Source organism: Pleurodeles waltl, chromosome 7 (assembly GCF_031143425.1).
Source record: "Pleurodeles waltl isolate 20211129_DDA chromosome 7, aPleWal1.hap1.20221129, whole genome shotgun sequence".
NCBI lineage: Eukaryota > Metazoa > Chordata > Amphibia > Caudata > Salamandridae > Pleurodeles > Pleurodeles waltl.
In genome coordinates, this window is record NC_090446.1 from 399,268,259 (window position 1) to 399,288,148 (window position 19,890).

Sequence of the window (19,890 nt, forward strand, 5' to 3'; positions counted from 1 at the left end):
CTCAGTTAGTGCCAGGGAGTCACCACAGCAGGTTTAGCTTCACTGCTGGGCCCCAGAGCTCAACAGTTGTCTCTCTCCCTGGCTCTCCGCACTCCTGCACGTTTCTAAAGCGCTACGCAGGAGGGACATTCAGGCAAACCTCAGTATAAGTGCTGGTTAACCAATTACAGCTAGTGGCTATTTCACTTCCCCCATATCTTCGTTGGAAGCTGCATCTCTACTGTGCTCCGCAGGGAGGCCTTGGGCGTAATTCCAAAGCCTCTAGGCTCTGTCGTCGCATGGCGCAGGGAACCAGCCTCCAACTTCTCTCCACAGTCTACCCTTCCATTGGTACTAAACATGATGCAGCTACCACTCTCAGACCAGGAATTTGAGTTTAAAGATTTTATAAGGAATTCCCAACGCTGGTCTATGAGAGGGGCAGGCCTCACAGTAATTAAAAATTACTTTAGGAGTTTTTCCATTACTAGGACATGAGAAACCTAAATGTAAATGGCCTACCTTTTGCTTACATGGCACCCTGCCCTATGGGCTACCTAGGGCCTACATTAGGGGTGACACATGTAAGAAAAAGGGGAGTTCTGGGCTTGGCAAGAGGTTTTAGATGCCAAGTTGGGGTGGCAGTGGGACTGCACACGCAGGCTCTGCAGTGGCAGGCCTGAGACATGTTTACAGTGCTACTTAGGTGGGTGGCACAATCAGTGCTGCAGGCCCATTAGTAGAATTTAAATTACAGACCTGGGTATGTGGTATACTACCCTTAAAGGGACTTACAAGTAAATAAAATATGGCAATTACGGATACACCAATGTTACCATGTTTTAGTGGGGAAGCACATGCACTTTAGCACTGATTAGCAGTGGTAAAGTGCTCATTGTCCTAAGGCCAAGAAAAGGAAACAGCAACAAAACATGAGGTAATGGCAAAAAGTCTGTGCAAGACCACCCTAAGGATGCCAGGTCTAACATGGGCCTAATAATGTAAGTCCAATCTGCACCCAAAGAGGGGGCACAAACAGGCACAAAATCTGTCCCCAAAGGGTGCCGCTCCTCAAACAAAAGTTTAAAAAAAAGCAAAGAATCCCTGGTGTCTAGTGGGCATTCCTGCTGCATGATTGTAGCCCCTTGTGCAACTGTGCAGCAGGAATGCACACTAAAGTGAAACAAGGGGAAGGGAAAACCCTTTATTTTCCCCTGATGTCTGTTTGTTCTCCTGCAACCCCACCACTCCCTAATGAGAAACTTACCTTTTCGCTCATTCACTGCACTGGAAGCAAATGACTTCAAGCGCATCCTGGCAACTTCTTATGACATTGACGTGTCATCAGATGCCGCTTTTGATGCCATCCCTGTTAGAAGGGTGTAGGCGGTCGCAGCTTTCCCTGTGAGTGTCAGGACAGCCGGGACACACGCCCACCACAGCGTCTACGGCTCTGGCAGTCTGACACATGCAAAGGGTTAACTTCAGTCTTTGTTATGGGACCTGCTGGAATCTGATAAGCCTCCTCCCCATGTGTCCCGTGTCTAAAAATGACACCGGGACACGTTTAGCATATTTTTGTGGGGGGGGGGGGGGGGGCAACTTCTTGGCAGGGTAGATGGTGTCCACCAGTTAAAAAAGACGCCCACTGTCTCTACTGCTTCATGGGCATGAGGGTAGTTTCTCGCCTTACTCGGTAGAGGTTCCCTCCGCGCTTCTATCCCGGCCCACGGCAGACGAGCTGCTTCCTACCCATCCTGCACTTTTCCTCTTGTCTGAGCGGTGCCCCTGAGCACCTAGCCTTCCTGTGTCCGCCCTCCTCCTCCTGCCAGCTGTCCTATCCACTCCCTCCCCCTCCTGGGAGGAAGGATCGGGTTTCAAGCCTGAGCTCCGAGTCCCTGCTACGCAGGAAGGAGGGAGGGCCCGCATAGTGTGCGGGGAAAGCCCAGCACGCCGAGGGCTCCCTGAAGCCGATGGGACAGACTGGGGGGCCAGAATAGTGCGCGGGAGGAGAAAGCCAAATTCACCATAAGTAGTTCGGAACGGAGGCAAGGAGAGTGCCGATAGTGTACGTGAAAAGTCCGTGCCAAACGGGGAGTCCGGAACAGGAACTATCCGATTCCCAGGGCGTTGGGGAGTTTCTGGCGCACCGAGGAAGGGGAGGCCGGACCCGGCAGTTGACGTGTTGGAGCGTAGAGCCCGGACCATACAGACGACTGGGGCTTTGGGACATGCGAAGATGGCTGAGAGGTAATCGCTGGTCTGTCCGGGTATTAAGGTCCCGTGGCAGAAACGGGGGCGGAAGGGTTAAGGGCTAGGCAGGATTTGAGTCTCCAGGTACACCACGAGGAGGGGGAATCGTAGACGTAACAACTTGAAACTTTCAACTTTTCCACACGCTACAGTTTTGCGCCTGTGCAGTCCCCAGGCACCACAAGTACTGCACTTCCCTTCAGGCTGGAAGTGGAATGCCTTAGCGAGCTGTACTGTTGTCCTTTATCTCTTACCTCCTGTAGCACTTCTTTAATAGCCTCACCCCCTTTTCTGACCATGCTCCCTTGTCTAAGGGACATACGGCATTGTGTCCTACAACGTGCTCCACCTCGTCACCCCCTTTCCCGACCAGTGGTCCTCGGGGACTCCCTGTGTCCTTATAGGTCCAAGCAGCTCCTCGTATCCCCTAAGGCTTGGTCTGGTGGTCAGTTGTGACTTTGCTATTACTAATGACTTTGTTGGTCCCATGAGCCTTAGCATTAGAGGTTCCCCAGTAGCTGTGTTTTTCCCATTCTCCATACAGTTCAGTCACATAATGTGTTTTGTGTCCTGTCTCCTAGTGTTAATGGTGTTTGCAATATTGAAAGGATCTTTAGAGCTTTTGCCCTTCGTGTTGTCATGGTACATATGACCTTTCAGGGATCTCTCCCCCCCCCCACCCCCCCCCCCCCTCGTTTTATCGGACATCCCTAACACCTTATCTTTTTGGATGTCCCTGCCTACTTTATGCAAGCATTTCATACATGTAACCCTCCCTAGCCCTTGTTCATTTAGGGTTCCCGTGCACTTTTGGCCTCGCCTCCTGGCCCATCATATGTTTAAGACCCCTGCCCCGCGCCCTTTGGAATTTCCCCATTGGCTATCTTTGAGCGCCCTACCACTTTTTGCGCCTTTGGACTTTTAATACCTTTGGACTTTTGATACCTTTTGGGCTTCCACCCGACCCACTATAAAAAAAAAAAAAAAACACTGTCCACAAGGTAATAGCAACAAGCAGGTACTACAAAGCCAAAGATGCACTCTACTTTTTAGGACAGCAGTGTGCGTGAGAGCAAGTGTTATTGTTGTACAGGAGATATCAGTTGTATAAAATGTTAAAATCAAATATTTGCTTAGCTACACCGTTTTGCAGCCTCATTATGTTATGGGTGTTTGTTACAGCACCTTTCAGAATAAGTTCGTTTTTCGTCCTCTGAAGAATCAAATTCTGAATTGGCTTTGCTAGCATTAGCATTAGGATTCAAAGCTGGGCCTCCAGGTTTTATGGTGTTCGTGTATGTATGTATGGATGTGTATATATATATATCTAATTTTGGTATCTATATTTATTCTTATTTTATATGTGCTTATCCATATTTATTTTATGTTTTGTGGAAAAAAATGAAGATGCAACAGTAATGTTTCCACATTTTGTTAACCGAGAAAGAATGGGCTGTCTGACGGTTTATATTAGAAGCACTACAAAAACCAACAATAACACTGTACACTTATATGAAAAAAATCACATCATAGTACCAAAGCTTGGAGCTGTTAATGTAAAATTTGCCCCTTCTTAAAACGTCCCTGCCGTCTATCTGTCAGTCATAAATGACAGCATGGAGAGTCACTGAAAAGTTGATATATTTTTATTTTTTCATATTTAAAAAATACAGACAGATAACGTGTGTGTATAGATTATTTTTTTAAATCAGTAAAAACAGAAAACTGAGAGCCTTACCTATACCCCTCAGATAGTACAGCATATTACGTCTCTGAGCATCTATTGATCCACCGACCTGTATTTGTTTCCTCTATAGTTTGGTTATAGCATTTTTGTCCCTCCCATTTAAATCAGAGAGGTAAATGTCTTTTGAGTTTCTAAAGCAGCTATGCATTTGTGTACTTGTTTTTTCTTACGTTGGATATTTATAGAGGATTGTAGTGTTATTTAAATTAGCTATTCACCCACAAGCTGAAATCTGGCAATAAGTTAGACCTACATGAAATAGCCTCCAGAAACATCAAAATCACACGTTGCAATAAAGTTTGGGACTTGCATTGGAAAAGTTCAGGACATCATTTTTGGGCTGACTTGGTCTTAAAAACGCGTACAGGTGGTGCTTAGCACTTCAAAACATCAAAAATAAAAAGCCAATACGGAAGAGCACAGTTGCTAATCAGAGCTGTACGCAATCTAACTTGTACATGCATTTGCCATTTTTTATGTTCCTGATCAGTTTTGGTTTTATACATACATCATTGATTTTGTCTTTTTGCAATTATGTAAAAAGAAAATAACTCTATTAAGATTCTGTGGTTATGCATACTAATAACATTACAAAAGAGGTCCAACTAAAAGAACTACAGCAGAATGGGTAGGAAAAATGATTTTCCTGTTAGAGAAACCCTCACCCACCAGGGTTACCCCTTGGTGGCATGCTTCATCATTGGGATTCTTCCCGTTCAGCTACAGGCGTGCTACGACCCATGGGATACGTGGGAGCACTGATGTAGTCTCGCCGGCGTGAATCACAGGAGGGATAGGAGTGGTGGGGTCTAATACTAATATTCATTTTATCCTGTATTAAACCAAAATATCACCCAGCTTTCAGAAGCCATGTAAAACGTAACGGCACCCTTGCTGCTTCCACATTAGTTAAGAAGGTAATTATAATCAGGTTTTGCTGCAAATTGCACACACTAACCTAAGCATCAATAATTTTTGCCATATACAAAGTCAGAATTGTTGTCAGTTTGGATTGAAGAATTTTGTTTTTGGCAACTCATCACGAGTTACGCCAGCATCAAAGAAATAATTGTTGCTGATGAAAAGTTTGGGAAGGTTTCTAAAGCCAATTTCAAACAAAGTTTCACAACAAGAAAGATTATTTACAAATGGAGAACATTCAAGACATTTTCCAATCTACTCTTGAGTGGGCATTCTAAAAAAAAAAAAACACTTAAGATGGGACCGTATGATGTTCCTTTAGATTGTTAAGACCCCAAAACCTACATCCGGGTATCAACAGACTTTTGGTGAGATGGTAAACGTTAGAGTTTATGTTACTAACATTATGAAAAGACTGAATAAGTACAGCTTTCATGCGAGGGTACATGGGAGAAAACAACTTCTCTCCAAAATAACATTGCTGCCTGACTTAAATTTGCCAAACAGCACCTGTTTAGACCACAAACCAACTGTTTGGTGGAATGACAATTTGAGCCCATTTTGCAGCTGCAAGACTTGGACTTCTCAGAATTATTTAGTCCATCACGAATTCCTCTAAAACAGCACATTCTATATAAAATCATTATCTCATCAGACCAGCATCTGCCCCTAGCTGAAAATGGATCGTGCATTAGGACAGTTATCCAAGCACAGCAGTAAATAGGTAACAGGATGACATAGTCAGGATTTTGGATTGGCCACGTAAAAATTGCATTTTCAACCCAATTGAGGTGTTTTGGGAAATCATAAAGAGACCTGTTCATAAAAGAAATCCCTCAAACATCACCAATTGTAAGCAGGAGTGGGCTAGGATTCCTCCCAGCCAACGGGACTAGTGAATCCTTAGAGGAAACATTTACTTGGTTTCAAAGTAAAATGTATGCGTGGTATTTGCACTTGATATTATGTTTATCTACTGTTAGGAATTAGTAAAGCTAGAAGCTCACCTTTGTCTTGAGCCCCAATCAAATATGGGTGGTAGGGTTTTACTTATTTACTAGATATAGTAAATGTAGACATCATGGGTGAGGTACTTACTGGGTCTGTTAATTGACTCCTATTCAGAGTTCAAACATGGACATAGGGCATAATGTAGTACTTATGCAAAAACAACAAGTGATGGACGGAATGCTGAACATTGTCAAACACTCACCCCCAGTCATAGATCTGGGTTTAATCCATCGTTCTTTTGCTCACCATGCCACCCCAGTTTGGACCCAGCCATATGCAAATCAGTCTTGACCCTGTTCCTCATGGGAACAGTCCAGACCGAACTGCCAAGCCAGGTCCTCACTGGACCGGAAACAAGCATCCTGGGACCGGTTTCGGGGTTTCACCCCTCATCAGCCAGGCTAGCTTGAATCCAGTGGCATGGGAAGCACGGGACCCACGTCTGGGCATACCCTTCCCACTTAGGGCGACAAAGCAAAAACAACAAGTGATGGACGGAATGCTGAACATTGTCAAACACTCACCCCCAGTCATAGATCTGGGTTTAATCCATCGTTCTTTTGCTCACCATGCCACCCCAGTTTGGACCCAGCCATATGCAAATCAGTCTTGACCCTGTTCCTCATGGGAACAGTCCAGACCGAACTGCCAAGCCAGGTCCTCACTGGACCGGAAACAAGCATCCTGGGACCGGTTTCGGGGTTTCACCCCTCATCAGCCAGGCTAGCTTGAATCCAGTGGCATGGGAAGCACGGGACCCACGTCTGGGCATACCCTTCCCACTTAGGGCGACAAAGCAAAAACAACAAGTGATGGACGGAATGCTGAACATTGTCAAACACTCACCCCCAGTCATAGATCTGGGTTTAATCCATCGTTCTTTTGCTCACCATGCCACCCCAGTTTGGACCCAGCCATATGCAAATCAGTCTTGACCCTGTTCCTCATGGGAACAGTCCAGACCGAACTGCCAAGCCAGGTCCTCACTGGACCGGAAACAAGCATCCTGGGACCGGTTTCGGGGTTTCACCCCTCATCAGCCAGGCTAGCTTGAATCCAGTGGCATGGGAAGCACGGGACCCACGTCTGGGCATACCCTTCCCACTTAGGGCGACAAAGCAAAAACAACAAGTGATGGACGGAATGCTGAACATTGTCAAACACTCACCCCCAGTCATAGATCTGGGTTTAATCCATCGTTCTTTTGCTCACCATGCCACCCCAGTTTGGACCCAGCCATATGCAAATCAGTCTTGACCCTGTTCCTCATGGGAACAGTCCAGACCGAACTGCCAAGCCAGGTCCTCACTGGACCGGAAACAAGCATCCTGGGACCGGTTTCGGGGTTTCACCCCTCATCAGCCAGGCTAGCTTGAATCCAGTGGCATGGGAAGCACGGGACCCACGTCTGGGCATACCCTTCCCACTTAGGGCGACAAAGCAAAAACAACAAGTGATGGACGGAATGCTGAACATTGTCAAACACTCACCCCCAGTCATAGATCTGGGTTTAATCCATCGTTCTTTTGCTCACCATGCCACCCCAGTTTGGACCCAGCCATATGCAAATCAGTCTTGACCCTGTTCCTCATGGGAACAGTCCAGACCGAACTGCCAAGCCAGGTCCTCACTGGACCGGAAACAAGCATCTTGGGACCGGTTTCGGGGTTTCACCCCTCATCAGCCAGGCTAGCTTGAATCCAGTGGCATGGGACCCACGTCTGGGCATACCCTTCCCACTTAGGGCGACAAAGCAAAAACAAGTGATGGACGGAATGCTGAACATTGTCAAACACTCACCCCCAGTCATAGATCTGGGTTTAATCCATCGTTCTTTTGCTCACCATGCCACCCCAGTTTGGACCCAGCCATATGCAAATCAGTCTTGACCCTGTTCCTCATGGGAACAGTCCAGACCGAACTGCCAAGCCAGGTCCTCACTGGACCGGAAACAAGCATCCTGGGACCGGTTTCGGGGTTTCACCCCTCATCAGCCAGGCTAGCTTGAATCCAGTGGCATGGGAAGCACGGGACCCACGTCTGGGCATACCCTTCCCACTTAGGGCGACAAAGCAAAAACAACAAGTGATGGACGGAATGCTGAACATTGTCAAACACTCACCCCCAGTCATAGATCTGGGTTTAATCCATCGTTCTTTTGCTCACCATGCCACCCCAGTTTGGACCCAGCCATATGCAAATCAGTCTTGACCCTGTTCCTCATGGGAACAGTCCAGACCGAACTGCCAAGCCAGGTCCTCACTGGACCGGAAACAAGCATCCTGGGACCGGTTTCGGGGTTTCACCCCTCATCAGCCAGGCTAGCTTGAATCCAGTGGCATGGGAAGCACGGGACCCACGTCTGGGCATACCCTTCCCACTTAGGGCGACAAAGCAAAAACAACAAGTGATGGACGGAATGATGAACATTGTCAAACACTCATGACACTGGATTTCAGGACCAGGTAATTACCAAATATTGTTTGTTGCAGTTTTGAACTGCGATATGTTTGACCCGCTGAAATTGACCTGGGAAAATGGCAGTGATGCAAAGTTTATCACACCTGATAATTACTGTTTGTGGTAAATTCCACATTACTTGGAATTCCAATCTGTGCAAACAGTGGTTCGTGAAAAGGTTAACATTTTAAAGTCTTCTTGTAATCAGGGCCTAAGATTGAAAAACTAAAGATTCTTTAGATCATGGATACTCAAAGTACACCCCTGATGCAGCCCCTCTGACCTTTACATGTGGCCCCTGGAGCAACAGGAGCACTGGGTAGCTGTTTGCTCCGCACTAACAATAAAAATATTAAATAGACACACAATCATTTATTTCAAACTTATTTGGTATTAAAGAAAGGAAGTAACTAGGGACTCCTGCACTTAAACTTTAGAACGCCTTCATTTTTAAAGACATCTTTCAGCACAAGTGTAAAACTAAGACAGTCTCTTCAAAATTAAAAAAGTGTATTTAGTTAACATGCAGAACCTTTTCGCCTTAATACAATCTATTTTATCAGTGCATTGAGATGTAATCATTTAAAAGTGATAGTTTTCAAACATAAATCTGCAAACATTAATTCTTTCCCTAACCCTGAGAATATCACCAATAGTAATTTAAAGAGGCAAGTGCACATTATGGGTGGCCGGGGTTCCTATCATACATGAACAACATTATAGTTTATTAAATGAAACATAGGCTTCTCTGTTTTGTGCAGCGCACATCATGAATCATGTATTTCGAGGTCATCTTAAATGTGATAATGCAGAAAAAGGAGGGAAAGTGAGACTAAACAATTGTCTAAGATTACACAATTTGGAAAAGTGGGTAAGCCGGGATTAATTCCATGTTTTCTGGTTTCCCATTGTTTATTTCAGCCACTAGATGTATATAATTTGCTTCTCCTACACCTACCTTTCCACCAATACCCTCAGCCACCCAACCTGACCTCCACTGCCCTGGCATCAATGCGGCCCCCAGGCACGTCACAGACTAAACTTCTTGGCCCCTGGGAAAATGTTTGCGAGTACCCATGCTTTAGATGATGCTCTTTTTGTACAATAGGCAAGGGTGCCTTTTCTCAGACACCAACATTAATCGAAAATAATAAGCTGCTGTCAGGCAGACAGAATGAATTCAGGCCAGGAAAAAGCATGGAGTCAGCACTAATCACAACATGGGATACCATTAGTAACATTGTTGACAACACTGGGGTTGCTGCTCTATTACTGCCCAACTTGTTGTCAGCATTTGACAAAATCACCCAAGGCTATACAACTTCAGGATACAGTCCTCAAGTGAATAAAATCCTTTTGCAAGGGTGGGCCCCAAATTGTCTCACTGCCACCATTCAATTCTGCCCCACAAATCTGTTCAGTATGTGCTCCTCAAGTCTACTGTTGCATTCCTACCCATCTGCATATATTTCGCTTCTCTTTTTTTTAATTTTGTTAATTTTCAACCTCACTTGCTGTGAGTACTCTAATGACACTCGGATCATTCAAAACATCCAAAATGACTTACAGGTCAATACTTCAAAACTCTGTGAATGCATGTATTAGCTTTGGAATAAGGGATGCTTGAGAATAATCTCAAAGTTTACCCTTCATAGACAGAAGCCCTTACCTACAGATTATGGTAAAACGATAATCCTATATCCTCTTGGCTGAGGAAATGGGATTGGCACTTACTATTCCGACTGAAGTAGAAAACCTTATTAGCATGAACTTCAATATTGTCTTTACAATTTCAAATCAGAAAATGAACACGGGACTCTTTTCTGCACAGTGACCATCCGATGAGGCATTTACCTTTATTTAAGGTTCTCAAACCGGATATGGGCATTCATGGTGCTTGTTAGAACGATTCTGAGTTATGCAACCTCACCCTATATTGGACACACCAGAAAATCTACAAAGAATACAGAACACGGTTGCTAGATGAGTCTTCACATACACAGAACTTTAGTATCCTTCCCTTCAAACCACTACACTACCTACCTTTTCAGAAGACAATCCTTCAGAGTACTCTGCACTGCACACCAGGCTCGCTACGGTTTGCAATCTAGCTTTGTTTAGACCAAGGATCGCCACCCTTTTCTATTCTAAGAGCTACTTCTGTTCAATAAAAATCATGGCCAGGTACTAACACAAATTACCAGCGTTACAATAGTGACCGCTTCAGACAAGATTTCTTTAGTGGCCATTGCCTGCAGGATTACTAGCAATGACCACCTAGCAGGCAAGGTCAGCAGCAATAATTGAAAAAAATGTATGAATTTCAATTTCGAATGTTTCTGCATGTCAAAGCAGTGATGTACGCATGGGCCCCGGCACCTGAGAAATAACATCAGTAAAAAGACGCCTAACATAGCATGAATTACCATTTAAAAAAGCAGCCTACAATATATTTTATCTGCAAATATCAGCTCTGAAAATACACAAATTTCCCGTTAAATGCATAGTTTTCAACTTCAACTTTGGGAACATACTTAACACAATCAAACAAAATCTTTTTCTTTATTATTTTGGGCAGCACATAGGGTAGCTACTGGGAGAACTCTGATCTAGACTGAAGTACCTCTAAGAAACCAGTTCTGACTGGTTTGTGTGGACTTCATAGAAACTTTTCACCTTATTACATTGTTTATTGCCACACACGTAACATGGACTCTCACGATGCTGTTTGGAACAACTTCTCCGGGCATCACACATGACACGAATACTCCAAAATAATAGATGACACCACTACCAACACTCTTCTGACATCTAGGCAACTTCTAATCACAACCATTGACTTGACATCTAGGCAACTTCTAATCACAACCATTGACCTGATCCGCATAGGGCTTACGATCTCGACAAGAGGTAGGAAGGTGCTATAAAATGCTGCAATACAATACTATTCATTATATTTTGGTAGACTGCACTTGGTATTAAAATGCATATTTTTGTGCTCTTCAGTTTTTAAAAAAACACTCGTGAACTGTGTAACCAACCATAGAGACCTCTCAGTCTCATAAGAGCTCATGACGGGAGAGCAGCTGGCAGTGAGCCTTGTTAATTTGACTGTCTTTGTGTTTACTGCTTGCTGTAACACGTTTTTGGTCATGTATTGCATACCGAGGCTGAATTAGAAATTGAAAAGCCTTTTCTTGAACAGGTTTTTCTTGTTCTGTAAGTTAAATGTATTTGTAAACAGAACTCTCAGTTTTCCACATTTTTTTCTGTGGCAAAACTCCATAGTAAATGTGTGACTGTCGGTGCTCCTTTCTAGACTATGTTTGGAAAACATACATTTGTAGTGTTATTTCTCAGTCCCTGGAGATGGGTTTAAAGCTGCACACCACATGCTTAATAGTGGACAACACAATTACACACACATATCCAGTAGTGTTCAACCAAAATGCTCATTGCAGGGCCACCAGTGTGCTGCAAAGCTACACATTGAGGACGAGTGTACTAGAAAGCAGGATATTACCGCCCATGCGTGGGCTATGAAGCAGAACTTCACAGACCCAGGAGTAGGGTACAGATGTACACATCCTGGGCTATGGGGTCTGGTGTAAAGTTGTACAGCAAATTCCCAAAGTGTTGTACAAAGCAGCACATTGTATACCCAAGAGTGTGGTCCGAAGTCTCATATTCCTTCTGTGAGTGTGGCATTAAGTGGAACAGTGAAGGTATGGAGTTTGGTACAACGCTGCTCATTGCAGGCATGGCTTGTAGTAGAAGTAGATTTAGGGCCATACGTCCTCTGCCCTGGCTGACAGCTGCTCACTCTGTACTCAATACACTGTCAGTGACACTGACATTTGCTGTGGGCCCTTGGCAGTGCTGTTGGGACAATGGTTGCAGTAAGAATCCCTTAACAGTGCCTGTGTGACCCCGTTGCAGCCGCCAGGACCTTTCTGGTGAGGCTTCACTAAAGCAATGAGCATGCCATGGACATGGCCTATCATGTTCTTGGTAAGGAAAATACTTTTTTTTCTCTTTTAGATCATGCAACTCTTGACATAACAAATTCTGCATGAACATATTGAAATTAAACAGTACAACTATCAGACTGTTTTTTTTAACAGCATTTTAAAGCATCTTGCTTTATTAAATACATTTCCAGTATGAACATTGGGCCTGGTACTAACGTTATTTCATGCATGCATGCTTACATTGGAAAGCCATCTCACTATCAACCAATATCAACCTCATATGGAGCAGTATAAACTAATTACTGTGTAGGAAGTGTACACACAAGTCAAATGGTGTGCAATCCCGAACAATAGAAAAAGAACAGTTGATGGACGGAATGCTGAACAATGTGGAGAAGTGTGGCACAATGGTTAGAGTGGCAGACCCTGATGCAGAGATCTGGCCCGGGACCGGGGTTCAATTCCCACCTCAGCGGGTCTTGGGCTCAATTCCCTTGGACCAGATAATTCTCGCCTCAGTGCCTAATCTAATTAATGGGTCCCACTCTGTAACTCTGGGCAATAGCTTGCTTAATCTCCACAACGGCCCTCACAGTGATTGGATGCCTGGCTACACCCTGGGGCTGTCCAGGAGTGGGTGCCTCACAGGGAAAAGCCAGGAGGGGTTCCACAGCGGTATGCGTACAGCGCCTTGAGACCCCAACGGGTGAGTAGTGTGCTATACAAGTGCGAAGTTTACAATGTCAAACATTCACTCCCAGTCAGAGATCTTGGCCTACATCCATTGTTTTATTTTTGCTTACCGCACCATTCCAGTTTGGACACAGCCATATGCAAATCATTCTTGTCCTTGCTCCTCATGGGAACAGTCTAGCCCGAACTGCTTGGCCAGTGGAACGGAAACAGGCACACTGGGACCAGTTTTGGGGTGTCACTCATCAGCCAGGCTAGCTTGAATCCAGTGGGCTGACGAACACAGGACCCACATTTGAGCATACCCGTTCCACTTAAAGTGACAAATGCAAAAAGAACAGATGACGAATGGAATGCTGAACAATGTCTAACTTTCATCCCCAGTCAGAGATCAGGGCCTAAATCCATTGTTTTTTTGTTCACCATGCCTTTCCACTTTGGACCTAGACATATGCAAATCAGTCTTGACCCTGCTCTCCATGGGAACAGTGCAGCCCGAACTGCTAGTCCAGGTCCCCCCTGGACTGGAAACAAGCATCCTGCGACCGGTTTCTGGGTATCACCCCTCATCAGCCAGGCTAGCTTGAATCCAGTGGACTAGGATGTGGACCTGAGCAATTGCCAGTGTCTGAGATTCATTCAAGCTTTCCATCCATCGCATTTTTGTTTTTGCATTTGCAGTATTATGTGCGCCATGTATGCCCAGATGTGGTTTCTGGGCTCACTGTGCCACTGGAACTATGCAGTACCTGGTTGAAGAGCCTTAACTAAGGTGAAACCAGTCTAGGTTGCTTGTGTTCTGGATCAGAGAGGACCTGGCCTGGCAGTTGTGGCTGGACTGTTCTCATGAGGAGCAGGGTCAAAACTGATGTGCATATGGCTGGATTCAAACTGAGGTGGCATGGTGGGCAGAAAAAAGATGGAATGGGATATGGCCTAAGCAATTGCCAGTGGCTGACATTCATTCAAGCGTTACATCCACCACCTTTCTGTTGTGACAACCCGAACAGGCTCAGTTCATTCTGTCACGAATGTGCACATCTGAGGGTACTTCAGTAGCTCCATGTTATGCAAACAGATGCTTGTTACAGTGGATTGTGCAGTTATTTAGTGCGATGGATCATGGGTGCAGTTCTTTGTCTAGTGTGCTGCTTAGGCATGCATACACAACTTTAGTGCTGTGGATCCAAGCCAGGTGCAAATAACAAGTACACCGGATCGGACACAAGTCTGGAGCAAGGGGTTTGACGGCGTGCTGATACATGTCAAGTGCAGTATACAGAAGGCACGGCCATGCAACCCTAGAGTTCAGTGGTATCTCAACAGTTACATAGAAGTTAAGAGCCATGGACCTGTGACACAAGTCTAGTGATGCGGATCCAGGACATGCTTCTAAGAGTTTGTTGGTTCAGTTCTTACAGGGAAACCCCCTCACTTTTAGCCTCAAGGCTTTCAATTATAAAAAAGTTCATAATACTGTCACATTCTGTAAGCAGTGTCAGGTGTCTACCAGCCGGCATCCCTCCATGATGTTCATCATTGTTTAGCCCTGTTTGGGATTTGTCAGTGTGATGTAGATGGGTTTAGAGGGTAGGTGAAGCTTGAGTGTTATGTGCTGTGTTGCAAATAGGACGCAACAGCACAACAAAAAATAATTATAAGTACACAATATGTTTCTTTTACTAACAAAAGTGATGCACAGAGGCAATGGTAAATTTCTTCAACACATGGCACGTTGAAAATGTACAACCTCCAAGTCATGACTAGAGGCAAAGCAGCTGTGTTTGTAGTGGCCCTTGGGATTCTTGATGGAGAAGTTAATTTCTCCTTTTAGAGGAGCCGAAGGGCAATGATTATTAAATCACTTGACAGTCTTTTGTGGAAGCCCTTTACACCCCTTTCCTCTTGGGTAGATGGGGGGCGTCTCCCATTAGATTCGGTGGTGAGTATTTGCATGTTGAAATTCATGCCCTGCATTACAGGAAGTCCTGTACGCTGAAAGGGATTCCTGGATGTTAACTTGTTAACATTTGTATTATTGTTGATAGACTTACCTAATGGTTTCTTTAGGAATCCCCAGATGGACCCTAACAAGGTAATACATTAAGTACATTAAATTAAACAGCAAAGCCTAAATTAATATAAAATGTTTTTCAAAGTCTAGATCTGTTAAGTAGTAACTCCTCCTAGCTTCACCACTTGTGACTTTTGTTTGTGATGCTGCTATTTCTGGACCAGTGCCCCATATCGCTCATGCTTGCAAATGGGGTTTGCCTATTGCTTCCTCAAGGGAGGCCTCAGCCTTCACTTGTACTTGTGCGCCTCATATCCCATTATAGTGGGGCTAAAACTTCTGGAGCTCTCAAGATTATCTTGCTTCCACTGGAGAACAAGAGGGTAAGTCATGCATCAAGAGCAAATGGTGCTCAAAGAGAGCTTTAACTTTGATCTGTGAGCTCCCAAACTGCTCACCTTCATGTTTGACTCCGAAAATGTTAGTTTCCTGTGGGTGTATGTTTACTGGTGTTGACATTTAGGATTAGATGTTACGTAGGAAGAGCAGCAGCAGGGCTGCTTCCATTCACTGAAGCCAGAACTTTATCTGCACAGATCTCCTCTGATTACATGTGGTGTGCTCGTGTGTTGTACTCTTAATTAGGCATGTTGGGTTAGGTGTGTCGATGTTGTTAGAAAGGAAGTAGAGAATACAGTAAGCACAGAGCTTGGTGTGCAGCGTGGAACAATACTTCATTACGGATAGCATGAGCAGAGTGAGTTATGTAGCCGTGCAACATTGAACATGAGTCAGTAATTAAAGAACATGGCTGGCAGGTACATACGAATGGGATGGAGTAACCTTGGTCAGAAGTACAACATGTGGCGAAAGTACTCAAACCTGTTACACAGAAGAGGGTTCTTACGGCTATCGTGTCCTTTTTCCTCACAGGGACCAATGAGTATGCCTAGGCAGCCTCGAGAGCCAGGCAAAATTTTGGGTGTTTACAGACTGAGGTAACCAGCAGAAAAAAACGCATTTTGCCAAAATTCTTTGTTATGCATCATTGTCAGTATTGTATCCAGTTATGAAGACTGTATCTGAAGTAATTTTATGTGTCTGAGGTTTACATCAGAAGTATTGAGTTAATTTCTGTAGGCAATAAAATGATGAAACTAGAAAAAGGGCATTTCAGAAATGAGCTCCAAAGACAGACGCGAATGGGCGTCCTCAGAAATTGGATTTTAAACCTGCAAGACCCTAAATGTGCTCAGTGTGGATTGTGATGAGTGATAAAATGATGGTCCTTACATATCTTAAGAGTAAGTACTGTCAAGGGTGTGATCAGATTGGGTATCTAGAGCTCAAGAGCGAGTAATCCCTTAACTATTGTTTTCACAGAAACGGTGATAAATACATGGGCTGCTTCAAATCACTAAGATAATTAAAGCCGTTTTGAGCTTGACTTAGGTTAGGACTCTGGAGACCAGGTGAAGCAGCTTTTTCCAAAAAGTAGTTCAGGACTACTTGCAGCTGTCCAACTACCTGGAAGTAAGTAGCTCCACATTGTGCAGCCCAGTCTTCTAAATTAGCAACTTTTGTTTGGTTTAATTAATACAATTATCTCAAAATTGAAAATTCCAGATGAAAGTGTGGGTATTTTCAGAATTCATAGGCCGCTGTTTTGAGACAAATGTTTTTCCAAAATGTTTTTAAAACTGATGTTTGAGTGATAAATCATGCAATATCACTCATATTATGACCTTGGTGCCAGAGACATTGTAGCTATTGATGCCATGTATTACACTTGAAGGGGCATTCCAAACTGAAAAGGCCTTTTTCTTATTACTGTTGGCAGCCTGCCTGATCCACTGAGGGGATCACTGCTGGTATTCGTGCATAGGGAGGGAGGACACTAATATAATATTGTCTGAGATGGTCACTTTCACAACACTAATAATCTTAGTTGCCCGGGATGATTTCCATTAAACATGAGTAGCTCTAATTACAGAAAATGTTTTAGACCCCTGACGTAGAGCTAGTCAGACAGATTGACAGTTCATATGGTACATAGGGAAATCCCATGGAGGTTTAAAGTTGCTGCTTTCAGGAGTGTATGGGCTGAGAGATACTCAGGCCATCTTGCTCTGAACTCAACCTGGAGTTAGCAGCACAGATTTCTTGTGGACACATGCTTAATTTTCTGCTGCAGGGAAAAGATGCTGCTGGGTATTATGCCAAATGCTGGAATATTCTGTTCTGTAAAACCTGTTGCCTTTTAAACCTACGTATTTATAAAACTGAATTGTTAACCCCCATTTTTCAAAAAATAATTTATTTAGGCGAACATGATATCTGGCATGGTCGCTGCCCTAGCCTGTTTGGAGTAAAATGGTTCTGGTATCTAAATAATGTCTAGGGACCCTTTTAGGTTTGGGCTCGGGAGTTAAAGGCCAAGAACTGACCAATTAGAAAAGATTGGTTGTCATATTTGCCATCAATATTTTGCTGCATCTGTTGAATAAAGGGCTGATTGTGGTGCTCCAAAGTGATAGGGTATAAAGTCAGTTTTAATTGAGCACACAAGCGCTTTGACCTGTTGTAAGTGTTGTGGGCTTTTAATCATGCCCATCACTTTCACTTGTTCATGGGCTTGCCTTTCAAAAATCACTTAATGTAATTGATAAATGCTTTACGTTTGTCCTGCCTTGAAGCTTTATTTGTCACGCCATGCAGACTGTCCCTGTTACATGGATTATTGCACGATCGCTGATATACTTCAGTGTAGGCAAACTACTTTTTTTTTCTTTTGTCTCTCTCTTTCGTGCTGCATGGCGGCCATGGCGCTCACAGCGCGACCAGGCAAATAGTGTGAACTCGATTCATGCTGTTGAAGCACTGGTCACATTGTTCACAGTTACCTAATAAGAGTAATTTCTTGTGGCTTTCCCGTTAAAACACTTGAAATTGGTAAATGCTTTATGGTATAACAGAAATCGTCAAAGCAAAAATGTCTCGGGAAAACTTGACTCATAACGCTTTTCAGGGCATTACTTTTAGAAAATATTATTGCCCATGACTCAGCAAGCTGTGGCCATAGGACAATGGGACCACCACCAAAATGTTCAGCATGACCTGCTCTTTCTGTCTACATCATCTGTGGGTCCTCACACTAGGTTAGTGGGGATCCCAAAATAATAACCCCTTCCACCATTCATTGTCTTTTTAAGCTCTCTCATGGCTTGAACTTTTGTTTTACAGCTAGGAGTAGTTTGTGTTTTAAGGGCCTTGTTTGGCCTTGTTTGTAATATTGTTGTTATAGACCTGTTAACCCCAAAAATTTGTAATGCACTACATCCTCTAGGTGCTAAATACATGCTTACACTACATTTTAATGTCATTTTCTTTTTGTGTGGGAATGCCATCTGGGGGTTAACTATATAGTTAAATTACATTGTTTCTTACAAATGCTTTTTTCTTTGTGGTGTCCTCTAGGGGCTGTTCTAAGCATTACAGTCATATCAACATACTAAAATATTTGTGGCACATGGAAACCTACCCTCTAATGCTTTTCAGGACATTACTTTTACAAAACATTTGTGCTCATAACTCAGCCCATGTTGGTCCTGGGACAATGGGACCACCACCAAAATGTTCAGCATGACCTGCTCTTTCATGTCTGGGTCCCAACGCTATTGCCCTCATTACGACCCTGGCGGTCAACTGTAATTTGGGGAAAGGTACTGCCAACAGGCTGGCGGTACCTTTTACCACTCCGGCTACCAGGGTGGTAACGGCCACTGGGCTGGGGACTTTGGTCTCCAGCCAGGCGGCCGTCACAATCCCACCCTCGAGATTAAGACCCCGCCTACCGCCATGGTTTTCGTGGCAAGTCTACCGCCACGAAAACCATGACGGTAGGCACTATCAGTGCCAAGGAATTCCTTCCCTGGCACTGATAGGGGTCTCACCCGCCCCCTCCCCAGAGTCCTCCCTCAACCTCCCCCTCCCTCTCCTGCCCCCCTGCACATTTACACACCCACATGTGCACACATACACAATCATACACACACACATACCCACATCCACCCACCCACGCACGCACTCACACACACTGCAACACACACCAACATACATTGCCGCGCACACGCATTCACAACACACAACACACATGTACACCCACATTCATTCACGCACACATGCAACGCCGCTCACACCCACATGCACGCATACAAAAACAGACACCCCCACACACGCAAACACCACCCCCCACTCTCCTCTCCTGTCGGAGGACTCGACTTACCTGCTTGCAGGGGGTCCTCCGGTAGGAGACGGGACGTGACGCTGCTGTCAGCAGCATCACCTTACTGCCGTCAGCTGGCATGACCGTTAACGGTATTCCTCCAGCCTTCTGGTGGAATTCCGTTGAGGGTCATAATGCGGGTGGGTGCCTGGTAGCCACGGCGACGGTATGTTGGCGGCCTTCGCCGTGGCGGTAGGGGGCATTTGCCGCCAATGTCATATTGAGGGCCTATGTTAGTGGGGACTCTAAAATAATACCCCCTACCACGATAATCAATCAATCAAATACATTTCTTAAGCGCACTACTCACCCAATAGGGTCTCAAGGCACTGGGGAGAGGGGGTGGTTACTGCTCGAAAAGCCATGTTTTGAGGTGCTTTCTGAAGGTTAGGAGGTCTATGGTCTTGCTTAGGTTGGTGGGGAGGGAGTTCCAGGTTTTGGAGGCGAGGTGGGAGAAGGATCTGCAGCCGGAGGTGGTTAGTTGGATGTGGGGGCTGTAGTGATGGCGAGGTTGGCGGACCTGAGCTGTCGAGTTGGTATTTGGAAGTTGATTTGT

General features: G+C 44.7%; 1 protein-coding gene across 1 annotated transcript in view; it reads left to right on the forward strand.

Annotated features, from left to right (window-relative positions):
- The first annotated feature begins 1,687 nt into the window (after positions 1-1,687).
- The window catches only part of LOC138304113 (rho GTPase-activating protein 39-like), a 598,847-nt gene continuing 580,644 nt past the window's right edge, over positions 1,688-19,890 (forward strand). Inside the window, exon 1 of the mRNA XM_069243876.1 lies at positions 1,688-2,229. Within this exon, the coding sequence (XP_069099977.1) occupies positions 2,219-2,229 (11 nt within the window). The 5' untranslated portion in view covers positions 1,688-2,218. The remainder of the gene's footprint in view (positions 2,230-19,890) is intronic.